Here is a 27,994-nt window from a genome sequence, read left to right as displayed (position 1 = left end):
TGTTGAAATTTGTTAATCAGATAAAATATTACAGACGCCGTCTGTTTGATGCGACTCGTGACTCTCCGGTGCTGCTAGAGTGCCGGGGCTGTGCTAAGGGTGCCCATTGCTTTACTTTTCATACCTTTTCATTGTTTCTAAAAAAAAAGGCTTGATTGAACTAAACCGAGACCAGACCTTCAAATATTTAGGATAAACAAACACGCAACGACATTCAAAAGCGTAGACTGACCTACAATAAATCAAGCTGCAATGGCACTATGCAGAGGAATGCTGTGGACCCTTATATTTCTTGGATCGATTTTTCTCATCATGTCCGTTTACGGATGGGACAGGTTCCATCGAAAAAGAGGTAAAATGTATGTTTGTTAGTTTCTCACTGTTCCTGCTGCATCCTGCTCTTGGTTTAAAAATGCATTTTGTTCATTTTTTTCATTGTTTGCATTTAGCTCTCCACTGCCTATATTAGTACATGGGTATTAGTACATGGACTGGTAGATGGTGCACATGTGACCTCAGCTCTGATTACTTTTGGATTATCATGTCGTACATTTCTTTACCTGACTGAGGCTTTCAGCAAGAGAGATATTTGCCCTTTGGTTTTGTTTTGGTCGCACCTATTTTCTCTTTGAGTAAGAATTCAGTGCTAAAGCTATTTTTAGCACTACACACTTTGGATGACTGAATGTATCTTCTGCTTCTTCTTATCACAGCTGAAAGGATACATAACTTACAGGAAGGGAGAAAACAGCAGCTAAAAGAAATCTGTGAAAATGACAAAGAGGCCATTTCTAAGGGGAAACGCAGTCTTGAAGACTTGAGTGACAGTGAGCTGGAGAACCTCGTTGTGGATGACAAGCACGGCATCATCTACTGTTACATTCCAAAGGTGACACGGACATAAACACACAGCACAAAAGTTTGTTTAGGAACATACTTTATAGCTAAATGCCCCACTGGCTGTAAACTCTGTCTCACAGGTTGCATGTACCAACTGGAAGAGGGTGATGTATGTACTGAAACACGGGGAGCCATACCAGGACCCTAGTTCCATATATGATCAGTACGTTCATGGCCTTGGCAACTTACGTCTTTTAAGCAACCACACAAGAATAGAGAGGAAGGTGAGTCCATATGGTGACCTGAGAAGTATGGTTAAACTTACAAACCAAAAGTTTGTTTCGCTATGAGTTGATTCAGTTTCAACACAGTTAGTATGGCAGCGTGTTCATGTGTATTGTATTTGTTAACCACAGGCAAAGCTGAAGCACTACACCAAATTCCTGTTTGTACGGGACCCGTTCGTCCGTCTCATCTCCGCCTTCCGAGACAAATTCGAAGACTCGAAGAACGACTACTACTATAAACCCCTCAGCCAACACATCCAGCGTCTCTACGACCACACGCCTTATCCACCACGCATTACATTTTACAACTTTATTCAATATCTTCTGGACCCACAGACTGAGCAGAATCTGCCCTTTGATCCTCACTGGAGGCAGATGCACCGTCTTTGCCACCCCTGCCTCATACAGTAAGGACATTTTGAATGCTACAAAGATCCTGTCCTCTGCGTTGTTGATGTAAATTTACTTAAAGGTTGATACTGGTTGGTTTTATTTCTCAGGTATGATTTCATTGGCCATCAGGAGACTCTACAGGAGGATGCTGAACAGCTACTGAACACCTTAAAGCTGCAGAACGACATTAAGTTCCCTCCTTCCTATGTCAACATTACAACTCCTGAGTATTTGTCAGGCTGGTTCAGAAAAGTGCCTCTAGTGGAAAGGATGAAGCTGTACAAGCTCTATGAAACTGACTTTAAGCTGTTTGGCTACAGAAAGCCAGATGAATTGCTTGATGGTTGAGAGGAAGTCATGAGAACAGCCAAGAGCAGACAATCGTTTTTTGTATGAAGCGAAAACCAATGAAAGTAACTTAATAAAAGAAGCAAAACAAAAGACTGTTTAATTAAAGAAAAAGAGTTGCAGAGAAAATCTTTCCCAGCTGGAGAAGAACAGAGCTCTCATACCTGGAGTGTATCAGGAGGCCTGACCGCAAACATACAAAGAGAATACATCATAACATAAAGTCCTCTTTATAATATTCCTGTGAGTAACTGATGGTGAAATGTTCGCTCTGCTTGAAGTGAAAACCTCTTTTCTCAGAGTGTCATTCTGTTTCAGACAGGAATCTGAACTAGGCGCACAGAGTACCGTACAGTCTGTGTATCTTCTACTAAAAATAAAGTTGGTTGAAATTAAACACTGAGTGTGAGTGGAGTTAGATTTTCTCTGAACCATGGTTCTCCTTTCCTAACTCGTTTCCTAACTCCTCATGGCTTCTCCCTCAATGCTTTCCTTGACCTTGTGGCGTTTCCCATCAGGGTCAAGCAGCAGTGGTTGAGAAATTAGTTTATTTAGATTTTCCGAACGTTCTCCATGTAGGACAGTTCTCTCTTTGTTACAGCTCTCTGCCACCTCTTAAATACAGGACAAAATGTGTTTATGTAATGTGGGTCTAGACACAGCATTAAAGTCATGAAGTTATTCTGAGAAGTGATGGCCTATTTCGATGGCAAGATAAAAAAAAAAGAAGAATACGAAAGTGTATTGCATTCACTTGAAGAAAAATACTTAACATTATCAAGGCTAACATTTACATTCCTGTTTGAGAACGACACTGAGTCATTCAGTTCAACCTAAAGCACTATTTATGTTTATGTTTTATGTTTATGTCTTTGAGGATGTCACATCTTTGATGGTTAAAATTAATGTAGTCCTATATGCAGTATGGTCCACATTGCCGTGTTGCTAGGTAGAGAGAAGCACGCAGACGGAGACACACAGATGAAGGCATTATCAAAATTTAGGAACGTTGACGTTGAATACCGACTCTTCTGAGCAGAGTGGACAGACAAGTATGTGTCTGTTCCTCCTTCAATGAGCTCAACAAGACCGGTAAGTCTCATTTGCTCTGAGTCTGTTGCTGTTGTCAAAAGCGGCAATTTAAAACTCCATTATCAAACCAAACACAGACACTTTGAAGACTTGTACTGTTGTGATTATATCAAATGTAATTTGCTTGCGCGCTCATATCCGCTGCATTAACGCACACACATACAGGATGTGGAATGAACTTATGTGACCTTTAGTATTGCTCAATAGGGCAGAAGCCTGCGTTATGGACAACTAGACAATTGTCAAACTTCAATCATTGCATAAATGTGTTATGTCAGTTAATGGCAAAAATACAACCTGTACTCTACAAACAGGTTCTGCAGGCCTGAGAGGAAGGCGCACCTGCGAGCACTTCCACTGTTGCAACTTTGTGGTTTTCACTCCACTGGCCGGTGTTCAAACGTTCTTTTCAACACAGGAAACACGCTGCTGAACTTTCACTCCGGGGTTTACATGTAGGTAGTGTTGCCACATCTCAAAGGTTAACCTGTCCCACCACGTTTTAATCTAAACATAACAAGCCCATTAATGGGCATACAACAAAGACCCAAAAAGATTGGGGCTCGAGTCTGCATAGCAGCACTTCTCCCATTAGAGGACTCAAACCTTCCCTGCTCTCAGGCTGCACCCAGTTCTGTTTATATAATGAGTTGAAATTTGTTCCACGCACACCTGAATGCAATGTTCGCTTCATAAATTCAAGTCCACCTGGAAACATTCGTACTGGGATCTGCCTCCAAATCCGCCCTCCACACGCCCACTTTCAACCATGAATAGTCAATGCAAAGCATGGCACGAATATTAAATTTTGCTGCTGACCAATGGGTTTCCACCGTGAGTCCTGACGCAGTCACGTTATCAAGCGATGAGAAGAGGAAGCGAAACTTTCTGACACTGACTTGAGGTGTTTGTTAGTGGGGTGGAGAACAATTTTATGGGACAGCAGTGAAGTCACTAATAAAGAAAACACACTGATACGCTGTGAATAACACAATGTGTGAGATCAGAAATCGCTGAACCCGCGCTTCCTCCTCGTCCTTCCATTCGCGTGCACAAATCACACAGATCCCCGCACCTCTGTCACGGCAGTATTTATTTATTTAGAGCATCGGATCGATTCCATCACATCAGTGCATCTCACCTCCTCTGGGCGATTATTTGGGAAGTTTCTTCATTTCTTGTAAGCGATCTCCAGTGCGATCTGTGCGCTGGGTCACTCTCTCAAAACCTATTAATGACTCAGCTCTGTAACTCCGCTGTTAAATTGAATCTGAACTTAATTTGCTTTAAGTTTTTTTGTATATGTTTAAATTAAAAGGCACGTTTCACCCACATTTCCCCCTCCCGGTTGCACGCCCCACCTTTTCGGGCGCGCCACACAGTTTGACAATCACTGGGCTATATCGCGGAAATTTCACGAGCACTGAGCAGCGACATGGTGCAAGCATTCAATTTAGACAGAGTCTCTCCTCAGGAGAAGGAAAACATTCCGTAACGTTTTAGCTAGACCTCAGATAATATATGTAAAATGACCTATTAATGCCCTATTGGTTTTTGATGCATTTATTCTGAAATGGTTTCTATTATTTTGAAAAGGCACTTCCTGAAAAATATGGAAAATATCGCTACTGGCAGGTGTGCCTCGCTGTTGCATGAAAAGTATTCCCATTTGTTTTTTAATGCACCGGGCTGAGAAAGGCACAAGTTCTTATGGTGTGTTCATATATCACGGCATGTATGGAAAGGAAATGAAGGATTGTGAACCATCAGTGAAAAAGAATCTGACCATCATTCAGCCGGGCACGCTACAATATGAACGTGTTCCCCGTTTAAAGTTATTATTTGTCATTAAGTTGCGTTCAGTTCATCGTTCTCATAAAAATGAACGTGTTCAATGAAAGCGTTCTTTTGAACTCGTTCCTGCACAACACTGGGTACAGACCTGTGATTTCTTTGGTTTAGAGCAGGGGTGTCAAACTCATTTTAGTTATGGGGCCACATACTGCCCACTATGAGCTCAAGTGGGCCAGGCCACGCATGGCGGCGGCGGATACCAACACTAAACCAACGTAACGGTGGGGGTCAGACCTGTCTTGGAACACGGACCTGGAATCTGACGCAAGCATTGAAAGTGAAAGGTTAGAGCCGGCTGAGGTTGGATTCCAGACCCCCGGGGCTCCGTGCACACCACCGCGTACCCCCTGAACCACTTCGGGTACCCCGTACCCCAGTTTTGGAACCAATGGTCTATTGCAGGGGTCACCAACCTTTTGGAAACTGAGAGCTACTTCAAAGATACTGAGTAGTATGAAGGGATACTTGTTTGATACAAACTTCCTGAACAACAAAGATCACCTTTTAATAATAATAATATCATATGTGAAGAGATCACGTCAATGTTAATCATTAATTATTAACAATGATTTCCACAACAAAGATGGTAGGAAACAGATATATTAAAACATGCAACATTTATTTCTGTTAATCTGTTTCAACTTTGCTTAAATTCAACTTAATTGAAGTACTTTTGGTGACATTTATCACTACATTCCTCCATCAGTATGTACTTTTTCAAAAATAGAGAAAAAATGTATTAAATTATAATCACTTTGTTTCAACGATGATAAAGCTCAACCAAAAATAACACATGCTTGTGACTGGGTTGTAATGTTTCTAAGTGTCTTATTAATTTGTTGGGCTGATCTCGTGTGTGTCTCTAAGTGAGTGAGTGGGGGCGGAGCCCCGGGGCCTGTGTGTCTGTGTTTGCTGTCTGGAGACACACACACACATTTTCCACTCCTGTTATTTCATGCTGGCCTGATACGATGATGATTTACGAATAAATCGGCCCGTATGTTTGACACCCCTGGTTAAGAGGATTCAAATGTTTAAAACAAACAGAAAACACAGACAATAGAGAACTCCAATGAACAACAACACTGACCCACAAGGCCTCAGCCGAGTCAAGGCTTGAACTGAAGATTTTGCCAAGCAAATATCCCAGGAGGAGTGAGATTGGGAGTGGCTGCTCGTCATATCCTTATTTCAATGAAAAAGGGTGGCATTGGAATAAGGATATGACTACGCCTCTGCACCATCAAAGAAGAACCAAGTCTCGACTCCCCTTCCTTATTGACCAATCACATTATACCTACTGTTATAAAATATTATAGACGCCGTCTGTTTGATGCCACTCGTGACTCTCCAGTGCTGCTAGAGTGCCGGGGCTGTGCTATGGGTGGCAATTGCTTTAATGTAACTTTTCATACCTTTTCATTGCTTCTAATTTAAATACTTGATTGAACCAAACCAAGACCAGCTCTTCTCATAATCAGGATAAACGAACACGCAACAACATTCATTAGCGTAGACTGACATTCACTATATCCAGCTGCCATGGCACTATCCAGAGGAATGCTGCGGACCCTTATATTTCTTGGATCGATTTTTCTCATCATGTCCGTTTACGGATGGGACAGGTTCTATTTAAAAAGAGGTAAAATGTGGGTTTGTTAGTTTCTCACTGTTCCTGCTGCATCCTGCTCTTGGTTTAAAAATGCATTTTGTTCATTTTAATCATTGTTTGCATTTTGCTCTCCACTGCCTATGAAATGGGTATTAGTACATGGACTGGTAGATGGTGCACATGTGACCTCAGCTCTGATTACTTTTGGATTATCATGTATTACTTTTTTTCACCTGTCTGAGGCTTTCACCAAGAGAGATATTTGCCCTTTGGCTTTGTTTTGGTCGCACCTATTTTCTCTTTGAGCAAGAATTCAATGCTTAAGCTATTTTTAGCACTAAACACTTTGGATGACTGAATGTATCTTCTGCTTCTTCTTATCACAGCTGAAAGGATGCATAACTTACAGGAAGGGAGAAAACAGCAGCTAAAAGAAATCTGTGACAATGACAAAGAGGCCATTTCTAAGGGGAAACGCAATCTTGAAGACTTGAGTGACAGTGAGCTGGAGAACCTCGTTGTGGATGACAAGCACGGCATCATCTACTGTTACATTCCCAAGGTGACACGGACATGAACACACAGCACACAAGATTGTTTAGGAACATACTTTATAGCTAAATGCCCCACTGGCTGTACACTCTGTCTCTCAGGTTGCATGTACCAACTGGAAGAGGGTGATGTATGTACTGAAACACGGGGAGCCATATCAGGACCCTAGTTCCATATATGATCAGTACGTTCATGGCCTTGGCAACTTATGTCTTTTAAGCAGCTACCCAAGAATAGAGAGGAAGGTGAGTCCATATGGTGACCTCAGAAGTATGTTTAAACTTACAAACCAAATGTTTGTCTCGCTATGAGTTGATTCAGTTTCAACACAGTTAGTATGGCAGAGTGTTCATGTGTATTGTATTTGTTAACCACAGGCAAATCTGAAGCACTACACCAAATTCCTGTTTGTACGGGACCCGTTCGTCCGTCTCATCTCCGCCTTCCGAGACAAATTCGAAGACTCGAAGAACGACTACTACTATAACCCCCTCAGCCAACACATCCAGCGTCTCTACGACCACACGCCTTATCCACCACGCATTACATTTTACAACTTTATTCAATATCTTCTGGACCCACAGACTGAGCAGAATCTGCCCTTTGATCCTCACTGGAGGCAGATGCACCGTCTTTGCCACCCCTGCCTCATACAGTAAGGACATTTTGAATGCTACAAAGATCCTGTCCTCTGCGTTGTTGATGTAAATTTACTTAAAGGTTGATACTGGTTGGTTTTATTTCTCAGGTATGATTTCATTGGCCATCAGGAGACTCTACAGGAGGATGCTGAACAGCTACTGAACACCTTAAAGCTGCAGAACGACATTAAGTTCCCTCCTTCCTATGTCAACATTACAACTCCTGAGTATTTGTCAGGCTGGTTCAGAAAAGTGCCTCTAGTGGAAAGGATGAAGCTGTACAAGCTCTATGAAACTGACTTTAAGCTGTTTGGCTACAGAAAGCCAGATGAATTGCTTGATGGTTGAGAGGAAGTCATGAGAACAGCCAAGAGCAGACAATCGTTTTTTGTATGAAGCGAAAACCAATGAAAGTAACTTAATAAAAGAAGCAAAACAAAAGACTGTTTAATTAAAGAAAAAGAGTTGCAGAGAAAATCTTTCCCAGCTGGAGAAGAACAGAGCTCTCATACCTGGAGTGTATTAGGAGGCCTGACCGCAAACATACAAAGAGAATACATCATAACATAAAGTCCTCTTTATAATATTCCTGTGAGTAACTGATGGTGAAATGTTCGCTCTGCTTGAAGTGAAAACCTCTTTTCTCAGAGTGTCATTCTGTTTTAGATAGGAATCTGAACTAGGCGCACAGAGTACCGTACAGTCTGTGTATCTTCTACTAAAAATAAAGTTGGTTGAAATTAAACACTGAGTGTGAGTGGAGTTAGATTTTCTCTGAACCATGGTTCTCCTTTCCTAACTCGTTTCCTAACTCCTCATGGCTTCTCCCTCAATGCTTTCCTTGACCTTGTGGCGTTTCCCATCAGGGTCAAGCAGCAGTGGTTGAGAAATTAGTTTATTTAGATTTTCCGAACGTTCTCCATGTAGGACAGTTCTCTCTTTGTTACAGCTCTCTGCCACCTCTTAAATACAGGACAAAATGTGTTTATGTAATGTGGGTCTAGACACAGCATTAAAGTCATGAAGTTATTCTGAGAAGTGATGGCCTATTTCGATGGCAAGATAAAAAAAAAAGAAGAATACGAAAGTGTATTGCATTCACTTGAAGAAAAATACTTAACATTATCAAGGCTAACATTTACATTCCTGTTTGAGAACGACACTGAGTCATTCAGTTCAACCTAAAGCACTATTTATGTTTATGTTTTATGTTTATGTCTTTGAGGATGTCACATCTTTGATGGTTAAAATTAATGTAGTCCTATATGCAGTATGGTCCACATTGCCGTGTTGCTAGGTAGAGAGAAGCACGCAGACGGAGACACACAGATGAAGGCATTATCAAAATTTAGGAACGTTGACGTTGAATACCGACTCTTCTGAGCAGAGTGGACAGACAAGTATGTGTCTGTTCTTCGTTCAATGAGCTCAACAAGACCGGTAAGTCTCATTTGCTCTGAGTCTGTTGCTGTTGTCAAAAGCGGCAATTTAAAACTCCATTATCAAACCAAACACAGACACTTTGAAGACTTGTACTGTTGTGATTATATCAAATGTAATTTGCTTGCGCGCTCATATCCGCTGCATTAACACACACACATACAGGATGTGGAATGAACTTATGTGACCTTTAGTATTGCTCAATAGGGCAGAAGCCTGCGTTATGGACAACTAGACAATTGTCAAACTTCAATCATTTGCATAAATGTGTTATGTCAGTTAATGGCAAAAATACAACCTGTACTCTACAAACAGGTTCTGCAGGCCTGAGAGGAAGGCGCACCTGCGAGCACTTCCACTGTTGCAACTTTGTGGTTTTCACTCCACTGGCCGGTGTTCAAACGTTCTTTTCAACACAGGAAACACGCTGCTGAACTTTCACTCCGGGGTTTACATGTAGGTAGTGTTGCCACATCTCAAAGGTTAACCTGTCCCACCACGTTTTAATCTAAACATAACAAGCCCATTAATGGGCATACAACAAAGACCCAAAAAGATTGGGGCTCGAGTCTGCATAGCAGCACTTCTCCCATTAGAGGACTCAAACCTTCCCTGCTCTCAGGCTGCACCCAGTTCTGTTTATATAATGAGTTGAAATTTGTTCCACGCACACCTGAACGCAATGTTCGCTTCATAAATTCAAGTCCACCTGGAAACATTCGTACTGGGATCTGCCTCCAAATCCGCCCTCCACACGCCCACTTTCAACCATGAATAGTCAATGCAAAGCATGGCACGAATATTAAATTTTGCTGCTGACCAATGGGTTTCCACCGTGAGTCCTGACGCAGTCACGGCATCAAGCGATGAGAAGAGGAAGCGAAACTTTCTGACACTGACATGAGGTGTTTGTTAGTGGGGTGGAGAACAATTTTATGGGACAGCAGTGAAGTCACTAATAAAGAAAACACACTGATACGCTGTGAATAACACAATGTGTGAGATCAGAAATCGCTGAACCCGCGCTTCCTCCTCGTCCTTCCATTCGCGTGCACAGATCACACAGATCCACGCACCTCTGTCACGGCAGTATTTATTTATTTAGAGCATCGGATCGATTCCATCACATCAGTGCATCTCACCTCCTCTGGGCGATTATTTGGGAAGTTTCTTCATTTCTTGTAAGCGATCTCCAGTGCGATCTGTGCGCTGGGTCACTCTGTGCGCTCTGTGCGCCTGATGGCACAGTCATGACTGCAGTGATAAAACCTATTAATGACTCAGCTCTGTAACTCCGCTGTTAAATTGAATCTGAACTTAATTTGCTTTAAGTTGTTTTGTATATGTTTAAATTAAAAGGCACGTTTCACCCACATTTCCCCCTCCCGGTTGCACGCCCCACCTTTTCGGGCGCGCCACACAGTTTGACAATCACTGGGCTATATCGCGGAAATTTCACGAGCACTGAGCAACGACATGGTGCAAGCATTCAATTTAGACAGAGTCTCTCCTCAGGAGAAGGAAAACATTCCGTAACGTTTTAGCTAGACCTCAGATAATATATGTAAAATGACCTATTAATGCCCTATTGGTTTTTGATGCATTTATTCTGAAATGGTTTCTATTATTTTGAAAAGGCACTTCCTGAAAAATACGGAAAATATCGCTACTGGCAGGTGTGCCTCGCTGTTGCATGAAAAGTATTCCCATTTGTTTTTTAATGCACCGGGCTGAGAAAGGCACAAGTTCTTATGGTGTGTTCATATATCACGGCATGTATGGAAAGGAAATGAAGGATTGTGAACCATCAGTGAAAAAGAATCTGACCCTCATTCAGCCGGGCACGCTACAATATGAACGTGTTCACCGTTTAAAGTTATTATTTGTCATTAAGTTGCGTTCAGTTCATCGTTCTCATAAAAATGAACGTGTTCAATGAAAGCGTTCTTTTGAACTCGTTCCTGCACAACACTGGGTACAGACCTGTGATTTCTTTGGTTTAGAGCAGGGGTGTCAAACTCATTTTAGTTATGGGGCCACATACTGCCCACTATGAGCTCAAGTGGGCCAGGCCACGCATGGCGGCGGCGGATACCAACACTAAACCAACGTAACGGTGGGGGTCCGACCCGTCTTGGAACACGGACCTGGAATCTGACACAAGCATTGAAAGTGAAAGGTTAGAGCCGGCTGAGGTTGGATTCCAGACCCCCGGGGCTCCGTGCACACCACCGCGTACCCCCTGAACCACTTCGCGTACCCCGTACCCCAGTTTGGGAACCAATGGTCTATTGCAGGGGTCACCAACCTTTTGGAAACTGAGAGCTACTTCAAAGATACTGAGTAGTATGAAGGGATACTTGTTTGATACAAACTTCCTGAACAACAAAGATCACCTTTTAATAATAATAATATCATATGTGAAGAGATCACGTCAATGTTAATCATTAATTATTAACAATGATTTCCACAACAAAGATGGTAGGCAACAGATATATTAAAACATGCAACATTTATTTCTGTTAATCTGTTTCAACTTTGCTTAAATTCAACTTAATTGAAGTACTTTTGGTGACATTTATTACTACATTCCTCCATCAGTATGTACTTTTTCAAAAATAGAGAAAAAATGTATTAAATTATAATCACTTTGTTTCAACGATGATAAAGCTCAACCAAAAATAACACATGCTTGTGACTGGGTTGTAATGTTTCTAAGTGTCTTATTAATTTGTTGGGCTGATCTCGTGTGTGTCTCTAAGTGAGTGAGTGGGGGCGGAGCCCCGGGGCCTGTGTGTCTGTGTTTGCTGTCTGGAGACACACACACACATTTTCCGCTCCTGTTATTTCATGCTGGCCTGATACGATGATGATTTACGAATAAATCGGCCCGTATGTTTGACACCCCTGGTTTAGAGGATTCAAATGTTTAAAACAAACAGAAAACACAGACAATAGAGAACTCCAATGAACAACAACACTGACCCACAAGGCCTCAGCCGAGTCAAGGCTTGAACTGAAGATTTTGCCAAGCAAATATCCCAGGAGGAGTGAGATTGGGAGTGGCTGCTCGTCATATCCTTATTTCAATGAAAAAGGGTGGCATTGGAATAAGGATATGACTACGCCTCTGCACCATCAAAGAAGAACCAAGTCTCGACTCCCCTTCCTTATTGACCAATCACATTATACCTACTGTTATAAAATATTATAGACGCCGTCTGTTTGATGCCACTCGTGACTCTCCAGTGCTGCTAGAGTGCCGGGGCTGTGCTATGGGTGGCAATTGCTTTAATGTAACTTTTCATACCTTTTCATTGCTTCTAATTTAAATACTTGATTGAACCAAACCAAGACCAGCTCTTCTCATAATCAGGATAAACGAACACGCAACAACATTCATTAGCGTAGACTGACATTCACTATATCCAGCTGCCATGGCACTATCCAGAGGAATGCTGCGGACCCTTATATTTCTTGGATCGATTTTTCTCATCATGTCCGTTTACGGATGGGACAGGTTCTATTTAAAAAGAGGTAAAATGTGGGTTTGTTAGTTTCTCACTGTTCCTGCTGCATCCTGCTCTTGGTTTAAAAATGCATTTTGTTCATTTTAATCATTGTTTGCATTTTGCTCTCCACTGCCTATGAAATGGGTATTAGTACATGGACTGGTAGATGGTGCACATGTGACCTCAGCTCTGATTACTTTTGGATTATCATGTATTACTTTTTTTCACCTGTCTGAGGCTTTCACCAAGAGAGATATTTGCCCTTTGGCTTTGTTTTGGTCGCACCTATTTTCTCTTTGAGCAAGAATTCAATGCTTAAGCTATTTTTAGCACTAAACACTTTGGATGACTGAATGTATCTTCTGCTTCTTCTTATCACAGCTGAAAGGATGCATAACTTACAGGAAGGGAGAAAACAGCAGCTAAAAGAAATCTGTGACAATGACAAAGAGGCCATTTCTAAGGGGAAACGCAATCTTGAAGACTTGAGTGACAGTGAGCTGGAGAACCTCGTTGTGGATGACAAGCACGGCATCATCTACTGTTACATTCCCAAGGTGACACGGACATGAACACACAGCACACAAGATTGTTTAGGAACATACTTTATAGCTAAATGCCCCACTGGCTGTACACTCTGTCTCTCAGGTTGCATGTACCAACTGGAAGAGGGTGATGTATGTACTGAAACACGGGGAGCCATATCAGGACCCTAGTTCCATATATGATCAGTACGTTCATGGCCTTGGCAACTTACGTCTTTTAAGCAGCTACCCAAGAATAGAGAGGAAGGTGAGTCCATATGGTGACCTCAGAAGTATGTTTAAACTTACAAACCAAATGTTTGTCTCGCTATGAGTTGATTCAGTTTCAACACAGTTAGTATGGCAGAGTGTTCATGTGTATTGTATTTGTTAACCACAGGCAAATCTGAAGCACTACACCAAATTCCTGTTTGTACGGGACCCGTTCGTCCGTCTCATCTCCGCCTTCCGAGACAAATTCGAAGACTCGAAGAACGACTACTACTATAACCCCCTCAGCCAACACATCCAGCGTCTCTACGACCACACGCCTTATCCACCACGCATTACATTTTACAACTTTATTCAATATCTTCTGGACCCACAGACTGAGCAGAATCTGCCCTTTGATCCTCACTGGAGGCAGATGCACCGTCTTTGCCACCCCTGCCTCATACAGTAAGGACATTTTGAATGCTACAAAGATCCTGTCCTCTGCGTTGTTGATGTAAATTTACTTAAAGGTTGATACTGGTTGGTTTTATTTCTCAGGTATGATTTCATTGGCCATCAGGAGACTCTACAGGAGGATGCTGAACAGCTACTGAACACCTTAAAGCTGCAGAACGACATTAAGTTCCCTCCTTCCTATGTCAACATTACAACTCCTGAGTATTTGTCAGGCTGGTTCAGAAAAGTGCCTCTAGTGGAAAGGATGAAGCTGTACAAGCTCTATGAAACTGACTTTAAGCTGTTTGGCTACAGAAAGCCAGATGAATTGCTTGATGGTTGAGAGGAAGTCATGAGAACAGCCAAGAGCAGACAATCGTTTTTTGTATGAAGCGAAAACCAATGAAAGTAACTTAATAAAAGAAGCAAAACAAAAGACTGTTTAATTAAAGAAAAAGAGTTGCAGAGAAAATCTTTCCCAGCTGGAGAAGAACAGAGCTCTCATACCTGGAGTGTATTAGGAGGCCTGACCGCAAACATACAAAGAGAATACATCATAACATAAAGTCCTCTTTATAATATTCCTGTGAGTAACTGATGGTGAAATGTTCGCTCTGCTTGAAGTGAAAACCTCTTTTCTCAGAGTGTCATTCTGTTTTAGATAGGAATCTGAACTAGGCGCACAGAGTACCGTACAGTCTGTGTATCTTCTACTAAAAATAAAGTTGGTTGAAATTAAACACTGAGTGTGAGTGGAGTTAGATTTTCTCTGAACCATGGTTCTCCTTTCCTAACTCGTTTCCTAACTCCTCATGGCTTCTCCCTCAATGCTTTCCTTGACCTTGTGGCGTTTCCCATCAGGGTCAAGCAGCAGTGGTTGAGAAATTAGTTTATTTAGATTTTCCGAACGTTCTCCATGTAGGACAGTTCTCTCTTTGTTACAGCTCTCTGCCACCTCTTAAATACAGGACAAAATGTGTTTATGTAATGTGGGTCTAGACACAGCATTAAAGTCATGAAGTTATTCTGAGAAGTGATGGCCTATTTCGATGGCAAGATAAAAAAAAAAGAAGAATACGAAAGTGTATTGCATTCACTTGAAGAAAAATACTTAACATTATCAAGGCTAACATTTACATTCCTGTTTGAGAACGACACTGAGTCATTCAGTTCAACCTAAAGCACTATTTATGTTTATGTTTTATGTTTATGTCTTTGAGGATGTCACATCTTTGATGGTTAAAATTAATGTAGTCCTATATGCAGTATGGTCCACATTGCCGTGTTGCTAGGTAGAGAGAAGCACGCAGACGGAGACACACAGATGAAGGCATTATCAAAATTTAGGAACGTTGACGTTGAATACCGACTCTTCTGAGCAGAGTGGACAGACAAGTATGTGTCTGTTCTTCGTTCAATGAGCTCAACAAGACCGGTAAGTCTCATTTGCTCTGAGTCTGTTGCTGTTGTCAAAAGCGGCAATTTAAAACTCCATTATCAAACCAAACACAGACACTTTGAAGACTTGTACTGTTGTGATTATATCAAATGTAATTTGCTTGCGCGCTCATATCCGCTGCATTAACACACACACATACAGGATGTGGAATGAACTTATGTGACCTTTAGTATTGCTCAATAGGGCAGAAGCCTGCGTTATGGACAACTAGACAATTGTCAAACTTCAATCATTTGCATAAATGTGTTATGTCAGTTAATGGCAAAAATACAACCTGTACTCTACAAACAGGTTCTGCAGGCCTGAGAGGAAGGCGCACCTGCGAGCACTTCCACTGTTGCAACTTTGTGGTTTTCACTCCACTGGCCGGTGTTCAAACGTTCTTTTCAACACAGGAAACACGCTGCTGAACTTTCACTCCGGGGTTTACATGTAGGTAGTGTTGCCACATCTCAAAGGTTAACCTGTCCCACCACGTTTTAATCTAAACATAACAAGCCCATTAATGGGCATACAACAAAGACCCAAAAAGATTGGGGCTCGAGTCTGCATAGCAGCACTTCTCCCATTAGAGGACTCAAACCTTCCCTGCTCTCAGGCTGCACCCAGTTCTGTTTATATAATGAGTTGAAATTTGTTCCACGCACACCTGAACGCAATGTTCGCTTCATAAATTCAAGTCCACCTGGAAACATTCGTACTGGGATCTGCCTCCAAATCCGCCCTCCACACGCCCACTTTCAACCATGAATAGTCAATGCAAAGCATGGCACGAATATTAAATTTTGCTGCTGACCAATGGGTTTCCACCGTGAGTCCTGACGCAGTCACGGCATCAAGCGATGAGAAGAGGAAGCGAAACTTTCTGACACTGACATGAGGTGTTTGTTAGTGGGGTGGAGAACAATTTTATGGGACAGCAGTGAAGTCACTAATAAAGAAAACACACTGATACGCTGTGAATAACACAATGTGTGAGATCAGAAATCGCTGAACCCGCGCTTCCTCCTCGTCCTTCCATTCGCGTGCACAGATCACACAGATCCACGCACCTCTGTCACGGCAGTATTTATTTATTTAGAGCATCGGATCGATTCCATCACATCAGTGCATCTCACCTCCTCTGGGCGATTATTTGGGAAGTTTCTTCATTTCTTGTAAGCGATCTCCAGTGCGATCTGTGCGCTGGGTCACTCTGTGCGCTCTGTGCGCCTGATGGCACAGTCATGACTGCAGTGATAAAACCTATTAATGACTCAGCTCTGTAACTCCGCTGTTAAATTGAATCTGAACTTAATTTGCTTTAAGTTGTTTTGTATATGTTTAAATTAAAAGGCACGTTTCACCCACATTTCCCCCTCCCGGTTGCACGCCCCACCTTTTCGGGCGCGCCACACAGTTTGACAATCACTGGGCTATATCGCGGAAATTTCACGAGCACTGAGCAACGACATGGTGCAAGCATTCAATTTAGACAGAGTCTCTCCTCAGGAGAAGGAAAACATTCCGTAACGTTTTAGCTAGACCTCAGATAATATATGTAAAATGACCTATTAATGCCCTATTGGTTTTTGATGCATTTATTCTGAAATGGTTTCTATTATTTTGAAAAGGCACTTCCTGAAAAATACGGAAAATATCGCTACTGGCAGGTGTGCCTCGCTGTTGCATGAAAAGTATTCCCATTTGTTTTTTAATGCACCGGGCTGAGAAAGGCACAAGTTCTTATGGTGTGTTCATATATCACGGCATGTATGGAAAGGAAATGAAGGATTGTGAACCATCAGTGAAAAAGAATCTGACCCTCATTCAGCCGGGCACGCTACAATATGAACGTGTTCACCGTTTAAAGTTATTATTTGTCATTAAGTTGCGTTCAGTTCATCGTTCTCATAAAAATGAACGTGTTCAATGAAAGCGTTCTTTTGAACTCGTTCCTGCACAACACTGGGTACAGACCTGTGATTTCTTTGGTTTAGAGCAGGGGTGTCAAACTCATTTTAGTTATGGGGCCACATACTGCCCACTATGAGCTCAAGTGGGCCAGGCCACGCATGGCGGCGGCGGATACCAACACTAAACCAACGTAACGGTGGGGGTCCGACCCGTCTTGGAACACGGACCTGGAATCTGACACAAGCATTGAAAGTGAAAGGTTAGAGCCGGCTGAGGTTGGATTCCAGACCCCCGGGGCTCCGTGCACACCACCGCGTACCCCCTGAACCACTTCGCGTACCCCGTACCCCAGTTTGGGAACCAATGGTCTATTGCAGGGGTCACCAACCTTTTGGAAACTGAGAGCTACTTCAAAGATACTGAGTAGTATGAAGGGATACTTGTTTGATACAAACTTCCTGAACAACAAAGATCACCTTTTAATAATAATAATATCATATGTGAAGAGATCACGTCAATGTTAATCATTAATTATTAACAATGATTTCCACAACAAAGATGGTAGGCAACAGATATATTAAAACATGCAACATTTATTTCTGTTAATCTGTTTCAACTTTGCTTAAATTCAACTTAATTGAAGTACTTTTGGTGACATTTATTACTACATTCCTCCATCAGTATGTACTTTTTCAAAAATAGAGAAAAAATGTATTAAATTATAATCACTTTGTTTCAACGATGATAAAGCTCAACCAAAAATAACACATGCTTGTGACTGGGTTGTAATGTTTCTAAGTGTCTTATTAATTTGTTGGGCTGATCTCGTGTGTGTCTCTAAGTGAGTGAGTGGGGGCGGAGCCCCGGGGCCTGTGTGTCTGTGTTTGCTGTCTGGAGACACACACACACATTTTCCGCTCCTGTTATTTCATGCTGGCCTGATACGATGATGATTTACGAATAAATCGGCCCGTATGTTTGACACCCCTGGTTTAGAGGATTCAAATGTTTAAAACAAACAGAAAACACAGACAATAGAGAACTCCAATGAACAACAACACTGACCCACAAGGCCTCAGCCGAGTCAAGGCTTGAACTGAAGATTTTGCCAAGCAAATATCCCAGGAGGAGTGAGATTGGGAGTGGCTGCTCGTCATATCCTTATTTCAATGAAAAAGGGTGGCATTGGAATAAGGATATGACTACGCCTCTGCACCATCAAAGAAGAACCAAGTCTCGACTCCCCTTCCTTATTGACCAATCACATTATACCTACTGTTATAAAATATTATAGACGCCGTCTGTTTGATGCCACTCGTGACTCTCCAGTGCTGCTAGAGTGCCGGGGCTGTGCTATGGGTGGCAATTGCTTTGCTGTAACTTTTCATACCTTTTCATTGCTTCTAATTTAAATACTTGATTGAACCAAACCAAGACCAGCTCTTCTCATAATCAGGATAAACGAACACGCAACAACATTCATTAGCGTAGACTGACATTCACTATATCCAGCTGCCATGGCACTATGCAGAGGAATGCTGTGGACCCTTATATTTCTTGGATCGATTTTTCTCATCATGTCCGTTTACGGATGGGACAGGTTCTATTTAAAAAGAGGTAAAATGTGGGTTTGTCAGTTTCTCACTGTTCCTGCTGCATCCTGCTCTTGGTTTAAAAATGCATTTTGTTCATTTTAATCATTGTTTGCATTTTGCTCTCCACTGCCTATGAAATGGGTATTAGTACATGGACTGGTAGATGGTGCACATGTGACCTCAGCTCTGATTACTTTTGGATTATCATGTATTACATTTTTTCACCTGTCTGAGGCTTTCACCAAGAGAGATATTTGCCCTTTGGCTTTGTTTTGGCCGCACCTATTTTCTCTTTGAGTTAGCACTAAACACTTTGGATGACTGAATGTATCTTCTGCTTCTTCTTATCACAGCTGAAAGGATGCATAACTTACAGGAAGGGAGAAAACAGCTGCTAAAAGAAATCTGTGACAATGACAAACAGGCCATTTCTAAGGGGAAACGCAATCTTGAAGACTTGAGTGACAGTGAGCTGGAGAACCTCGTTGTGGATGACAAGCACGGCATCATCTACTGTTACATTCCCAAGGTGACACGGACATGAACACACAGCACACAAGATTGTTTAGGAACATACTTTATAGCTAAATGCCCCGCTGGCTGTACACTCTGTCTCTCAGGTTGCATGTACCAACTGGAAGAGGGTGATGTATGTACTGAAACACGGGGAGCCATATCAGGACCCTAGTTCCATATATGATCAGTACGTTCATGGCCTTGGCAACTTATGTCTTTTAAGCAGCTACCCAAGAATAGAGAGGAAGGTGAGTCCATATGGTGACCTCAGAAGTATGTTTAAACTTACAAACCAAATGTTTGTCTCGCTATGAGTTGATTCAGTTTCAACACAGTTAGTATGGCAGAGTGTTCATGTGTATTGTATTTGTTAACCACAGGCAAATCTGAAGCACTACACCAAATTCCTGTTTGTACGGGACCCGTTCGTCCGTCTCATCTCCGCCTTCCGAGACAAATTCGAAGACTCGAAGAACGACTACTACTATAACCCCCTCAGCCAACACATCCAGCGTCTCTACGACCACCCGCCTTATCCACCACGCATTACATTTTACAACTTTATTCAATATCTTCTGGACCCACAGACTGAGCAGAATCTGCCCTTTAATCCTCACTGGAGGCAGATGCACCGTCTTTGCCACCCCTGCCTCATACAGTAAGGACATTTTGAATGCTACAATGATCCTGTCCTCTGCGTTGTTGATGTAAATTTACCTAAAGGTTGATACTGGTTGGTTTTATTTCTCAGGTATGATTTCATTGGCCATCAGGAGACTCTACAGGATGATGCTGAACAGCTACTGAACACCTTAAAGCTGCAGAACGACATTAAGTTCCCTCCTTCCTATGTCAACATTACAACTCCTGAGTATTTGTCAGGCTGGTTCAGAAAAGTGCCTCTAGTGGAAAGGATGAAGCTGTACAAGCTCTATGAAACTGACTTTAAGCTGTTTGGCTACAGAAAGCCAGATGAATTGCTTGATGGTTGAGAGGAAGTCATGAGAACTTCACTCCTCTCTATGAAACCAATAAGCACAAAAACCACAGCAGTTACTGCTCAGCCAAGAGCAGACATTCCTTTTCTGTATGAAGCGACAACCATTCAATAAAAGTAACTTAATAAAAGAAGCAAAACAAAAGACTGTTTAATTAAAGAAAAAGAGTTGCAGAGAAAATCTTTCCCAGCTCGAGAAGAACAGAGCTCTCATACCTGGAGTGTATCAGGAGGTCTGACCGCAAACATACAAAGAGAATACATCATAACATAAAGTCGTCTTTATAATATTCCTGTCAGTAACTGATGGTGAAATGTTCGCTCTGCTTGAAGTGAAAACCTCTTTTCTCACAGTGTCATTCTGTTTTAGATAGGAATCTGAACAGGCGCACAGAGTACCGTACAGTCTGTGTATCTTCTACTGTAAATAAAGTTTGTTGAAAGAAAACACTGATATGTGAGTGGAGTCAGATTTTCTCTGAACCATGGTTCTCCTTTCCTAACTTCTTTCCTAACTTCCCCCTCAATGCTTTCCTTGACCTTGTGACATTTCCCCTCGGAGTCAAGGAGCAGTGGTTGGGAAAGGAGATTATTTTGAACTTTCAGAACGTTCTCCATGTAAGACAGTTCTCTCTTTGTTACAGCTCTCTGCCACCTCTTAAATACAGGACAAAATGTATTTATGTAATGTAGGTCTAGACACAACATTAATGTCATGAAGTGTGACGACCCCTTCCACCCTCACATGGACACTAGGTGTCCCTGTTCTCCCTTTTTCTGAGTTACAGGTGGAGTGGGTGTCAGCAACAATCAGAGCACATCTCGGCCAGGTGTGCTCTGCCCCTTAAAAGGCTGGCCAGATTGGTCGCGCTCTCTCTCTCTTGCGCTACCTACGGGACGAGGTTGGCTCTCCCAGATGCCAGTACCTTTGCTCTTTTTTGTTTTTGAAGATTTGGCTGTTGTTTGTGGTTTGTTCCGTTGAATAAATATTCTAAAAGAGCCACAGTTCACCCGTGTCGTCTCCCTCCTTGCCACAGTCTTGAGCCGGGCTGTGACAGAAGTGATGGCCTATTTCAATGGCAAGATAAAAAAAAATCAACAGAAGAATGAGGAACCGTATTGCATTCACTTGAAAAAACACTCAACATTATCAAGTCCAAATACCGTTCAAGAATGACATTCTTTTACATTTACATTCCTGTTTGAGAACGACACTGAGTCGTTCAGTTCAACCTTTGAGGATGTCGCATCTTTGATGGTTAAAAATAATGTAGGCCTATATGCAAATTCATGTTTGTCCAGAATAGGCATTGTATTTTTGCCAGTTGGTGTTTGATTTTGTATTATTACAAAAGCAACCTTTTGCAATAAAAATTTGTATGTCTCTAATTATCCGGACCCCAGAAGGGGAGGAGGGTTGATGTCTGGACTTTCTGGTGCTTGTGAACTGTATGTGCAATCATTAAAAACTACGCAACTGGTTCACATGAAACTTTGTGGCGGAGTGGGACACAACCAAAAGAAGAAGCCATTCAATTAGGGTGTAGATCCATATGGGAACAGTGATACCAGGTAAACAGCAACTTTTGTGTCTTTATTATAAAACAACAGGACAGAAAAACCCAACACATTTTTATGTTGAAATCCACAGACAAGGTGATTGTGGCTCAGTGTCCATTCTGCAGTTTATTTTCACATCCTTGTTGAAAATCGTTTGCCTTCTGAGTTACGGTACAGGTGAACAGTGACATTTCTGGGCAGCTGTAGACTTTCTTGTTGATGGGTGAACTTGAACCCATCATCCACTTGCCCTCTGTGGCAGTTTAGGCCGGAACAGCCCCGTCATGGTTCTTTAGTCTCTGACATCTATTTGTCTGAAGCCCAGTGTCTGGGCAGTCCACGGCTCAGCAGTCCTTTGGTGACTCTGGCCCCTCGAAAGATTTGAGTGGTGCGTCAGAGAAAGAAATAGAAATACAGAGACAGAGAGAGGTGCCCAAAGATGCAACGTGCACTCTTCTGCGGTGCCATTACGAGAAGAGGACGAGAGTGCGAATGATAACAGACGCTAAGGACAAAGACAATATGGCTTTTGGTCACACACGTGGCCTTTGATTCACTGTGACATCTGAAATGCCCAGTGTCACGCTCACTGTCCTGTCCACAGCTTATATTTACAGTTTTATTTATTTACATCTGATACATTTATTTAGCTGTGACAGTCCATCCCAACACTCGCAGCTCTCTCTATACGTCTCTCATATTCACATATTTTCCTCACGTCTCTGTAGTCTCTCTTCGAGCCACAGCTCCCTTTCAAAGGCATTTGGCAGTAGCCATTTTGCATCCCTCCCAGCAGTACCCAGTTTATTTGGAGGAAGCAAAAATGGTGCAATTATTAATATTTTTTGTTATCACTTTGTCATATTGAGCTTTCCTCACACTGAGCCAGTGGTGCTGGTGATTTAAACATGGGAAAGCTGGCAAGCTCCTCCTCTAGTCCTTTTATTCCTTCCCCTAACCCGTCCCCCAGCCCTTCATCCACCTCGTCCCCCTCCCCTGACTCCCTCTCTACCACCTTAGGCCTCACCCTCTCCCCTATCCTTGCGTCCAACATGTCTGCAGCTAGAATTTCGGAGGCAAGCTTAAGCCCACTGCTACTCGTGTTGCAGTTGGTGTACAAGGCGTTCCCGTGGCCATTGCTTGGGTTGCTGTGGATCAGGGTCCCGCTGTAGCTGTTACCATGGGGACCACCATTCCCCTGGTTGCTGAGGAGGGTGGTTGACGTGGTCGTGGTCGCGGTCCCGTTTCGCTTCTCCGTTAGCCGGAATCCCTCCGACAGCAAGCTGGCGCTGCTCGGGGACTGCGGAGTGGCAGAAGAGCCGAGTAAGTCCTGCCCCTTCCCAGACGACAGCGAATTATCTGGCAGCGGGTGGCCCTGGCGTCCAATGTTGCGTCGCCGGGTCAAGAAGTAGAGGACACACATACCGAACGCTACACCCGCACAGAAGAAAAGGATGTAGACAGCCAGGACGTGACGACCACCGGCTGTGGCTACTGTTCCTCCAGCTTTAGGGCCTTTTAGTGTGAGGTGATAGGCTGCTCTACGACAGGGGGTGTGGTCTCTGCTACCTGGTCTCACCTCCTGGAACCAAGATGAAAAGAGAGAGAGTGTGAATTGACCTGTATGTGGCGTGAAAATGTAAATATAAAGAAGCAACAATTGAAACAAATAAAGAACTTGCGGTTAACATCAGTGCAGTAGTACCTGGCATGTGCAGATGTATTTTCCCAGGCTCTCCTCTGTGACCGTCACCTCCAGGTCAGAGTGATGTTGCCGGGTGTGTCTGTGGAGAGGATGTTCCCAGCTGCAGGGCCTGGGAGTCAGCTGGACGCACGGCAACAGGAGGCGCAGGCCGATGGAAACTTGCAGCTCCCTGGTGGAAGGAGAGCAATGCCCTGGAGGAGAGAGAGCAGAGCCGCGAGACAGCAGAGAGGTGAATAACAGGAGACGGGGGTATATTATACTTGTTCTAAATTGATGCTTAACTTAATTTGCATTGTGTATGATCACCACATGAAAGTGGAATACACGTACCCTCCTTTAAATCACATTTCCTCAAGGCCTCCTCAACTGAATCACCTGGACCAGGCCTGGACACACACACAAAATGTAGTCAAACCTTTGCATCAAATGTTTCAGAAGGAACAGAAGTCTTTCCTTTTCCTTTGCATTTAAAAACACATCCACAAATAATAATAATAATCTATTAATGATGTATCAAGTGTGATATGATTGTCTCTTGTTTTCTGGTATCTACTCAACATCATCATTAGACGTTTTACTTCAGCACTGCTCACTAGCTATCTGTTTTTTTACAAAAAATTACTTTAGTGTTTCCACTATCAAACTAATGTAAAATAATGAACATGCTGATCAGAAATATAGCTACATTTTTACACTTAACTAAGCTTTTCTATATAAATACAGTTGCTGCCTGCCTGTGATTTTCATTCCTGGAAGTCTTCGGTTCTCTGTGTGGAGAGTAGTACTCACTTTGCTGCCGTGCTCCTGCAGGCTGCTTCCTTCTCGCTCCACACACAGCTCAGTCCTCTGGCTCTGGCACACAGCTCACAGTTGGGATACAGAGCGCAGCCTTCAGCCTGGACACGAGCCAGAGACAGAGGGCTGCCCACAAGAGCCTGGCCCTGGAAACACAAGATGAAAGCTGATATGTCCTGGCACTGCAGGTGACTATGTATGTGAAGGGTGTGTACGGATGCATGTAGTTTTACCTTGTGTAGTAATATATTGTTGACAGGTTCATTTGAGGCGAACAGAGGAATCTCCTGCAGAAGGGTGGTGTTCTGGCCCACTACCTCCACCTGGTGGAGCTCCCCACGGTCTGCAACATACACGATCACATGGTGAACTTTTACATCTCATCTTTTAACAAACTATTTGAACACTTTTCTGTGATTAATTCCCAATGTATTAAACATGTCTAGAAAGATGCTGTTAGCGACATGTAGGTCCTTATATCTCCTCACCTGTTCCGAGGTGCAGCACCACTCCTGTTGGCTCTGCTCCTATCTTGGTTACAGCCAGCTTGGTGTATCTTGTCCCCTTGCGGACCAGCAGGGGTGCTGCGCTGACGCTGTTCTCCATCAGAGGGTGGTCCCTCACGAATGTCAGCACCTTGTCTGGGAGTTTTAGGGATGAGTCCAATCCTTCGGCCTTTAATGCGTTATTTAAACACTAAAAAAGATGTGGAGGGGAGAAGATATACATTAAGGACGTTGAAGGAGGCATTGTATAAGAGATTGATAGAAAGATATAGGGTAGTAAAGCTCAGTACCTGGCCGGGCCGGGGTGTGGGGACAGGATTCCAGCCCTCACCGGTCTTCTTCAGCTCTTTAAAGGGGCCATCCATCACTTTGATGATGTCAGACAAGCTGAAAACACACACTGCCGACAGCTCCTCACGTTCCCTGGGGGGGAAAAAGGAATAAGAGTTCATATCTCATGTCATCAAATTAAAAAAGGACCAAAATTTAGGGAAGCCTATTCAATTTGTTACTGAGAGTTAAAGGATTTTTTTTTTTACTTCTTTCCAAGAGTCTCAAAAAACATGTGCACGGTTCTGCTGGTTCCTCATCTTACCACTGGGAGGTGAAGAGTCCGTAGAAGTGCGTGCTGCTGGGGTCGCCTGGTGTGTGCTGCATGGTGAAAACATCGGTCAGGATGTTGTAACGCTGATCACTGGGTTTGTCCTCACACACCAGCTGGGCCTTAAGGAAGGTGGTCCAACGTCGCTGCAGAGTCTTCATCCCTCCCACATCAGACTAACGGAGAAAGAGACGTCAGGTGGGAATATAATCAGAGCAAGTAACGGAAAGATAAATCAAAACCTTGGGTTACCTTGCAGACTCGTGCCACCCTGGGGACCTTGACCTTGGTGTAGAGGTCGTACTCTTTGGCTACCTCAGTGAAGAAGAAGTAGATTTTGTCGTCATCGCCGGTCGGGTTGCTGTGTGCAGACTCCTCTATGAAGGCTGAGCTCACAAACTCTGGGTCTGAAACACACAAACACACATTTGTCTTATTCCTGGGGGAAAGTATGATTACGAATATGCCAAAAGGGTATTTGTGTGAAAGTGTACACGCGTGTCTCACCACTAAGCCAGTTGATGGATTGTTCGGTTCGGATGCGCTCCTGCTCTGTGCCTGTTGCCCTGGAGATGTCAAACAGCGTTCCCAGGAAGTTACTGGTGGCTGCTGTGTATAGGTTACCACCTGGAGACACACAAACAGCAAGAAGCAAGTTTTAACTGGTGCATGTCGAAATGCAATAGTAGGGTAAAAATTAAAACCCTTGGCTGGCAACTGATAACAAACAAGCAGTCGTGGGACTTACCTGCCATAACAGCTGTGTAGTGCTGACTGGGCTCAAAGGGACACTTGCCCTTCCCCGTCTCCATCTTCACTTCTCCATCCTTATTTTTCTCCAGTGTGAAGGAGGGAAGCTCCTTTAGGACGACAGCGAAAGAGAGGGACAAATAAGAGTGTGCGAGTAGATTAACATGAAGAATTATTCACATTATCAATTTTCTAGATAAATTACAGTGAAAAACTAAATATTTCTGAAACTCATATAAAAAGCGATCGTGACTTTTAGTGGTCAAAGTACCTGCTGGAAAATATCACTTTCAGCAAAACATTTAAAAGCTTATATTAGTTGATTGCATGTGTATGTGCAAAAACACACACACACACACACACACATACACACAAACTAACCAGAAAGGCACACTGGGGGTCGAAGGCATAGGTGCCACACACGTAGACGCGTCCCTCTTCCAGAAACTCCAACAGGCGGATGTAGTTATGGCAGTCCACCTGCAGGGGGACACAAAGACCCAGAAATAAGCAAAAGCTTACATCCACATACAACTTTAGAAACTAGAATAAAAACTATGTATAACAACAACAAAAAAAGATTCTTCATTATAAGTGTTATAAAATGTTTCATGACCATATAAAGCTTCAAATCAGCCCCACTGAGATTATGGGGATAAGTCGAAGAAGACTCTGAGAATGGCTGGAGCAGCAATGATTCTGATCGGAAATTGGAGACCCCCACTACTGGTAGAGATACTTAAGACCTCAACTGGTGTCAGCAGATACCCCCCACTTACTAACACACACACACACACACACACACACACACACACACACACACACACACACACACACACACACACACACACACACACACACACACACACACACACACACACACACACACACACACACACACACACACACACACACACACACACATGAAATCTGAAACCTAAATCTACTCCTTTTCATGTATCAATAAAAAAAAAATCACACCTCTGTTCTCCTCACTCACTTTTTTTCAAGTTTTTCTTTACCAACAAATATCATGTCTGCAGCTGTTATGGAAACACAGCCTACCCAGTTGCCATGAAACAATGACACGGGCAACTTTTTCAGTGTGTGTGCGAGTCTCTGCTTGCCATCCTGGATGAGCTCCACGCCTGAGTCACCTCCTCCCCAGGGACCTGATTCTCTCTGCTGCCCAGATCATGTCACCCAAATCAGCACCCACCACTGCCACACACACACATACACACACACACACACACACACACGCACGCCAGCCCTCGCTTCGGTATCAGCTTCATGTGAGACGGCGGACACAGAGCCGGGGAGAAAAGGAAGAACGCTCAGGCTGCTAACAATGGGATCAGCTTGGGGATTAGCTATTTCACTGGCCCATATTAACCTCATTCTTGTTAATAAGTTTCATTCACAATCTGGCATAGGGTGGGTCCAATTGCTCTATTCTATTTGATTCTATTCAATTTTATTCTACTTTCAATTATAACTGGGTCTAATTAGTCTACAAGCTTCTGTGGCTTCATTGCTCACAGTAGAAAGTCAACGAATGCCACAACTGATGCTAAAGAAGAGCCTTATTTAACAGGTAATTAAATTGTGTGTGTGTGTGTGTCTGTGTGTGTAGACAGGACTTTTCCTTTATCTCCTAAGCTACTCCAGGGGTGGAGAATATTCAACCTCAGGGCTGTGTGCATCTCCTGAATAAAAAAAACATCCAGAGATCCAGGAATAAAAAAATAAAAAGACAAAATATTTTTTTTCTGTGATTAGGGAAAAAAATAAATTAGAAACCACATCATTCAGAGTGATCCCTCCTGGCTATCTGACTGTCATATATA

At 42.9% G+C, this 27,994-nt stretch overlaps 5 protein-coding genes across 5 annotated transcripts in view; 4 read left to right on the top strand and 1 right to left on the bottom strand.

Annotated features, from left to right (window-relative positions):
- Positions 1 to 8: 8 nt before the first annotated feature.
- On the top strand, positions 9 to 2,265 carry LOC128430538 (carbohydrate sulfotransferase 12-like). The gene is made up of 5 exons (XM_053416640.1): positions 9 to 352; positions 714 to 889; positions 981 to 1,124; positions 1,257 to 1,534; positions 1,628 to 2,265. The coding sequence occupies exons 1-5, from the start codon at positions 253 to 255 to the stop codon at positions 1,866 to 1,868; spliced, it is 939 nt and encodes a 312-aa protein (XP_053272615.1). The 5' UTR covers positions 9 to 252; the 3' UTR covers positions 1,869 to 2,265.
- A 3,869-nt stretch (positions 2,266 to 6,134) lies between these two features.
- On the top strand, positions 6,135 to 8,364 carry LOC128430537 (carbohydrate sulfotransferase 12-like). Its single transcript, XM_053416639.1, has 5 exons — positions 6,135 to 6,456; positions 6,813 to 6,988; positions 7,080 to 7,223; positions 7,356 to 7,633; positions 7,727 to 8,364. The coding sequence occupies exons 1-5, from the start codon at positions 6,357 to 6,359 to the stop codon at positions 7,965 to 7,967; spliced, it is 939 nt and encodes a 312-aa protein (XP_053272614.1). The 5' UTR covers positions 6,135 to 6,356; the 3' UTR covers positions 7,968 to 8,364.
- Positions 8,365 to 12,274: 3,910 nt separating this feature from the next.
- On the top strand, positions 12,275 to 14,504 carry LOC128430536 (carbohydrate sulfotransferase 12-like). The gene is made up of 5 exons (XM_053416638.1): positions 12,275 to 12,596; positions 12,953 to 13,128; positions 13,220 to 13,363; positions 13,496 to 13,773; positions 13,867 to 14,504. Exons 1-5 carry the CDS (start codon positions 12,497 to 12,499, stop codon positions 14,105 to 14,107), a joined length of 939 nt encoding a protein of 312 aa, XP_053272613.1. The 5' UTR covers positions 12,275 to 12,496; the 3' UTR covers positions 14,108 to 14,504.
- Positions 14,505 to 18,443: 3,939 nt separating this feature from the next.
- LOC128430535 (carbohydrate sulfotransferase 12) lies at positions 18,444 to 20,631 on the top strand. The gene is made up of 5 exons (XM_053416637.1): positions 18,444 to 18,736; positions 19,068 to 19,243; positions 19,335 to 19,478; positions 19,611 to 19,888; positions 19,982 to 20,631. The coding sequence occupies exons 1-5, from the start codon at positions 18,637 to 18,639 to the stop codon at positions 20,220 to 20,222; spliced, it is 939 nt and encodes a 312-aa protein (XP_053272612.1). The 5' UTR covers positions 18,444 to 18,636; the 3' UTR covers positions 20,223 to 20,631.
- A 1,169-nt stretch (positions 20,632 to 21,800) lies between these two features.
- sema4f (sema domain, immunoglobulin domain (Ig), transmembrane domain (TM) and short cytoplasmic domain, (semaphorin) 4F) overlaps positions 21,801 to 27,994 on the bottom strand; it is a 45,351-nt gene continuing 39,157 nt past the window's right edge. The window contains exons 5-16 of the mRNA XM_053416635.1: positions 26,526 to 26,624; positions 26,143 to 26,254; positions 25,902 to 26,021; positions 25,647 to 25,801; positions 25,389 to 25,570; positions 25,084 to 25,216; positions 24,776 to 24,983; positions 24,521 to 24,630; positions 24,282 to 24,433; positions 23,823 to 23,878; positions 23,493 to 23,683; positions 21,801 to 23,369 (exon numbers count right to left, since the gene is read on the bottom strand). Of these exons, the coding sequence (XP_053272610.1) occupies positions 22,647 to 23,369; positions 23,493 to 23,683; positions 23,823 to 23,878; positions 24,282 to 24,433; positions 24,521 to 24,630; positions 24,776 to 24,983; positions 25,084 to 25,216; positions 25,389 to 25,570; positions 25,647 to 25,801; positions 25,902 to 26,021; positions 26,143 to 26,254; positions 26,526 to 26,624 (2,241 nt within the window). The 3' untranslated portion in view covers positions 21,801 to 22,646. The remainder of the gene's footprint in view (positions 23,370 to 23,492; positions 23,684 to 23,822; positions 23,879 to 24,281; positions 24,434 to 24,520; positions 24,631 to 24,775; positions 24,984 to 25,083; positions 25,217 to 25,388; positions 25,571 to 25,646; positions 25,802 to 25,901; positions 26,022 to 26,142; positions 26,255 to 26,525; positions 26,625 to 27,994) is intronic.

This window comes from Pleuronectes platessa, chromosome 23 (assembly GCF_947347685.1).
Source record: "Pleuronectes platessa chromosome 23, fPlePla1.1, whole genome shotgun sequence".
In the NCBI taxonomy this organism is placed as follows: Eukaryota; Metazoa; Chordata; class Actinopteri; order Pleuronectiformes; family Pleuronectidae; genus Pleuronectes; species Pleuronectes platessa.
Note: the sequence above shows the minus strand (reverse complement) of the source record. Positions and strands in the feature narration are given on the sequence as shown.

Coding starts and splice junctions, on each gene's coding strand:
- LOC128430538 (XM_053416640.1), top strand. CDS start 253: ATGGCACTATGCAGAGGAATGCTGTGGACCCTTATATTTCTTGGATCG. Junction 353..713: donor CAGGTTCCATCGAAAAAGAG/GTAAAATGTATG, acceptor TTCTTATCACAG/CTGAAAGGATACATAACTTA. Junction 1,535..1,627: donor TGCCACCCCTGCCTCATACA/GTAAGGACATTT, acceptor TTTATTTCTCAG/GTATGATTTCATTGGCCATC.
- LOC128430537 (XM_053416639.1), top strand. CDS start 6,357: ATGGCACTATCCAGAGGAATGCTGCGGACCCTTATATTTCTTGGATCG. Junction 6,457..6,812: donor CAGGTTCTATTTAAAAAGAG/GTAAAATGTGGG, acceptor TTCTTATCACAG/CTGAAAGGATGCATAACTTA. Junction 6,989..7,079: donor TCTACTGTTACATTCCCAAG/GTGACACGGACA, acceptor TCTGTCTCTCAG/GTTGCATGTACCAACTGGAA.
- LOC128430536 (XM_053416638.1), top strand. CDS start 12,497: ATGGCACTATCCAGAGGAATGCTGCGGACCCTTATATTTCTTGGATCG. Junction 13,129..13,219: donor TCTACTGTTACATTCCCAAG/GTGACACGGACA, acceptor TCTGTCTCTCAG/GTTGCATGTACCAACTGGAA. Junction 13,364..13,495: donor ACCCAAGAATAGAGAGGAAG/GTGAGTCCATAT, acceptor TGTTAACCACAG/GCAAATCTGAAGCACTACAC.
- LOC128430535 (XM_053416637.1), top strand. CDS start 18,637: ATGGCACTATGCAGAGGAATGCTGTGGACCCTTATATTTCTTGGATCG. Junction 19,244..19,334: donor TCTACTGTTACATTCCCAAG/GTGACACGGACA, acceptor TCTGTCTCTCAG/GTTGCATGTACCAACTGGAA. Junction 19,479..19,610: donor ACCCAAGAATAGAGAGGAAG/GTGAGTCCATAT, acceptor TGTTAACCACAG/GCAAATCTGAAGCACTACAC.